General features: G+C 45.3%; 1 protein-coding gene across 1 annotated transcript; it reads right to left on the bottom strand.

Annotated features, from left to right (window-relative positions):
- Nucleotides 1-4184: 4184 nt before the first annotated feature.
- LOC147449646 (uncharacterized) lies at nucleotides 4185-4409 on the bottom strand. The gene has a single exon (XM_086522668.1). It carries the CDS (start codon nucleotides 4407-4409, stop codon nucleotides 4185-4187), a length of 225 nt encoding a protein of 74 aa, XP_086378794.1.
- Between the last annotated feature and the right edge of the window lie 369 nt (nucleotides 4410-4778).

The following is a 4778-nucleotide window of genomic DNA, read 5'->3' as shown; positions in this document are numbered from 1 at the left end:
TCTATCGACGACAACTCACATCGGATTCTATGCAATCTCTTTCTCTTTTGCGTTACACAGATGCAGACTGGGCAAGCTCACATTTATCTATGCAATCTACTAGTGGAAATTGCTTCTTTATAAATGGTTGTCTTGTTTCTTGGACCAGCAAGAAACAACGTTGTGTTGCAGTTTCTACGACTGAGTCAGAATATGTTGCGGCATCACTTGCAGCTCGTGAGTTGATTTGGCTTCGACAAATGCTGGTTGATATTGGTCACTCTCCTCTTTCTAGCACACCCTTGTGGTGTGACAACCAAAGTGCTATTAGTCTTGCAAAAGACTATGTTCAACATAATAAGTCAAAGCACATTGCTGTCCATTATCATTATGTCAGGTATGAAGTACGCAAGGGAACCATTATGGTTGAACACTGTCCAAGTGACCAGATGATTGCAGACATTTTGACCAAAGGCCTCAATGAGTCACGTTTCATCCTCTTGCGCTCGGAGCTTGGAGTTGCTTTGGCCTTACTCTTTCTAGATTAGCTTCTTTTCTATTGTAATAGCTTTGTACATATGACATTGTAATCTTTTAGGTACCATGCACTATGCACACTCCACATTTGCACCTTGTGATATCTAAGTCACTTGAATATTTGTACATAGATGCACAACTCACTTTCACATCATCACTGCTGGTTCATATTTCACATTGTATAGGGGCTTGGGTTTTTCCCTAGAACTCCCCAAGGGTTTTTTCATCCAAAGCTAGAGACCTTTGTTTGAGTGGGGGTGTTGGAGCTATATATGGCTCACTCTACTGAACTTGGTCTCACCTATATATTTGTATCTTGTCCTCAATATGAATCAGTCTTTGGGAGCGTATATGGTGTGTCTCTTGTCTCGTCTCTCTCTCTTTCTCTCTACATCTCAACATGTTCCCTGTCTCGGCCAGGTGGATTGTGTAAGCCGAGTGGTGCCCCATAGTGTGTGTGTGTATCATTCCAAGAGTGTGTTTTGGGTCGTTATAGAGGCACTGTGTGTGTTTTTTTATCCTGCTCACAACGGCACTAACTATCAAGTGTGGAAGATTCGGATGGAACTCTACTTCACGCAGCTACAACTTTGGGACGTCACGTCAGGAGTCGAACAGCAACCTGACCACCCCGAAGACCCCGAAGACAAAGATTCAACATACTTAATCGACACCTATAATATGTTAAGTATGGAGCCTGATTTACCCTTGTAATTGTTTGTGGTAAAAGCGCAAATTTGTAAGGCCCCCATTAAGAGGCGTAAGGAAAATCACTCACCGGAAACCAAAATTTTCACGGACAACAATCAGGGGAAACTTTAAAGGCCTCAAGGGCGGAGGCCCCCGAGACTTTTTTTTCGCCGGAATATTATGGCCGGACAGCGGCCGGAAAGTGGTCGGAAAACAACCGGTCGGTTGGCCGGTGGCCGGTAGTCAATGGCCGATGGCCGGTGGTCGGAAGTCGATGGCCGGTGGCCGGTGGCCGAATTCAAAAGCGGACTTGTCTTCTCAAGGGCGGCCACACATGGGCGGATTGGAGGGTCCGATTTGGACTTATTCGCACAAGGGCGGCTACACATGGCTGTCTCTCATAAGAGAGGGCAGCCCTTTTGGCCTATAAAAGGAGGCCATTTCTACACACATTTCATAGTGTGAAGTTGATGCAACAAGGTGAGTGTGAGGTGGTGAGAGTGAAGCAAGGCGGGAGCTCCATTAAGGGTATAATCCCTTTGTAAACTACTTCTTGTTTTGAAGTACTAAATCCATTGAGTGGTTGCTTTCCCGTGGACGTAGCCCACATTGGGTGAACCACGTATATCGTGTGTACTCTCTCTCTCTCTCTCTCTCTCTACTCTATAATCTCGTGTATATAAATCTGTCTCTTTCCATTAAGTAATCTACTCAATTATCTATTTAGCTACGTCTTATTTCCTAACATAATACTTGGCATAGTAGAAACAATAGTGCCAAGATGGAGCTCATTCTCCATTGCCAAGATCAACAAGTCCAAATGGTGAAAAAGCTAACTACTGCTAGCGCCATTTGGAAGTTCTTCGAGAAGAACTACGAGCACATTGACCTCGTCTACCAAGTTTCCCTGATCAAGAAACTGGTAAACACTACCATGCAAGAGGGTCAGTCATCCTCCAAGTTTTTGGAGATGTGGCAAATACTTCTAGATGAAGTACTTCTCTCAATGCTTGCCATCCCTGAAGAGCTTCAAAGTATGCTCTTATTGGCTTCTCTACCTGCATCATGGAGAGCCTTTATCACCTCACAAGCCACCATGGCTAACTTGCAGCTACAAAATCTTGTAGCCAAGATCCATCAGGAGGAAATGCTTCGCGACCACACTAGCAGCTCGTAGAAGTCCACGGAACTTGTCACTATTGCAAGAAACTCGTGCCCTTACAACAACAAGAAGCCTCAACATTCGAGTCCTCCTCGACAACACAATAATTATGGGAGAAAGTTTCAATTTCAAAGCCACAACAATCACCAAAATTCAAAGCAATGCGCCAATTGTCATCGCTTTGGACACCTCACAAAGGACTGTCGGCAACCACGCAATCAAGGTAATCGTCCTATCTCTCACCCTAATCTATACCCTCAAGGGGGGACACGCCATGGCCAGCCATCTCCTTTTATTTATGGTCAAGCTCATTATGCTGACATATCTACTTATGATAGCCCATCTTATCCTTTGCAACTAGATTCCACCACTATAGCTACTTCATATCCCAATATCTGGCTACTTGATACGGGAGCCACCCATCATATGACATATCACCTACACTGGCTATCCAACATCACTTATCTAGAACACCCTCTAGAAGTATGCCTTGGTGATAACAACATCCAGTTCGCCAAAGCCTATGGATATGTTGTCATTAACCTACCTAATGGCCTACACACCACTATTTCTCATGTATATTATGTCCTTGGTCTCAAGAAAAATCTCATCTCTGTCATCAACCTAACCGACAACGACATCATCATCAAATTCATGCGAGAAGGCTGCCACATTTCGGCACTAAACAAAGATGGTCAGTATGTCACACTTTTGGTCCCCAAAACTCGGCGTCTTTATCCATTGGGTGATTCGTTGCCTGCACATGCATCTGCATCATCCATAAAAACACAAGAAATCACACTCAAATGGCATTATAGACTAGGACATATTTCTCAACATGTTTTGGACCGACTCACTCATCGCCAACTTGCACTAGGTCTTCCCCAGCACCTCACTCACATCACACTTTGTGAGGGATGCATTCTTGCTAAAGCACATCATGTCCCATTCCCCACTTCATCATCACGAGCCACTACACCTCTCGACCTCATCCACTCGGATGTTTGTGGCCGATTGCCCGTCAACTCCCTCACTGGGAATAAGTATATGCTTACTTTTATAGATGATTTCTCAAAATACACAACTACTTACTACATGGCCAAGAAATCCTCAACCTTCTCTCATTTTTGCACATTCAAGGCATTACTTGAGACTAAACATGGTTGCCACATTAAAACTCTCCGCACACATCATGGTGGGGAATACACTTCTCATGCATTCAAAGATCTATGTCTTTCTGCTGGTATTCGACATGAATTCTCCATTACCGACCACCCACAACAAAACGGTTGTGCCGAGCGCAAGAATCGCACACTATTTGAAGCTTCTCATGCCATGCTTCTTCAAGATAGCCTCCCAGACACCTATTGGGAAGAAGCTACCGCCACTATATGCTACATTTAAAACTGCATTCCATCCACCTGCAATCCTACTACTACACCCTACGCCCTTTGGCACGGTCACCCACCTCATCTTGGCCACCTTCGCATCTTTGGAAGCATAGCATACCCACTTGTGACGCAAACTTTATCAAAACTATCACCACGTGCGCAACGCACAACTTTTGTCGGTTATGGTGATCGCTTTGGCATCAAGGCGTACCGTCTCTATATCCCAGACCATCACAAGTTTATCTTTACCCGCACCATCTTCTTTGATGAAGAATTCATCATCTCAGGCAAATCTTCTTCACCATTGCACCCTACATTCTCATCACCAGTCCACTCTTCTCATCAATCTTTGTTGACGGCCTCACCCACACACACACCCATGCAAATTTCCTCATCGCCCATCCACCTCCTCGTGTCTCGCATTCTCATGCACATCCAATTGGCAACACTCCTGCACCACCTCTTACACCCATCTCCTCACAGTTGACACCATCACCAACACCATCCATCCCGACTCCCGCTACTTCCATCACATGGCAGACACTCGGTGCTCCACCTCGTGAGCTCCCATCACCTTCGCTACCGGTCTCACCTTCACAATTGCCATCTTTTTTTCGCAACTCCCACGAAACATTGCCAATTACTGCCATCCCAGTAGATGTCGACGAAGTCGAGCCTCATAGCTCTACTTCTACCACCTCGCCATCGCAACACACTTCGGCTATACACTTGGACCAAGCCGCCTCTAGCTCACATGGTCGCACTCGCTCTCTTCATGAGATTTATGAAGCCACCAATTTCTCTACTGTCCTCAGTGATGAAATGATTCTTGAACATCCACCAGAGCCTCTTGAAGATGCCCTTCCCCTCTCTCTTCTCGATGCCCTCACTTCTAGCGAGATCAAGGAGTGGCATGCCGCCATATTGGATGAACTCCAAGCCCTCGAAGAAGCTAACACTTGGGAGCTTGTGCCACCTCCTAAGAATCATAACATTGTCTCTTGCAAATGGCTATTAAA

This window comes from Adiantum capillus-veneris, chromosome 10, assembly GCF_014529385.1.
Source record: "Adiantum capillus-veneris isolate H3 chromosome 10, ASM1452938v2, whole genome shotgun sequence".
NCBI classification, from domain to species: Eukaryota; Viridiplantae; Streptophyta; class Polypodiopsida; order Polypodiales; family Pteridaceae; genus Adiantum; species Adiantum capillus-veneris.
The sequence above is the reverse complement of the archived record's forward strand: the minus strand, read 5'-3'. Positions and strand labels throughout refer to the sequence as shown.

Coding starts and splice junctions, on each gene's coding strand:
- LOC147449646 (XM_086522668.1), bottom strand. CDS start 4,409: ATGGCAGTAATTGGCAATGTTTCGTGGGAGTTGCGAAAAAAAGATGGC.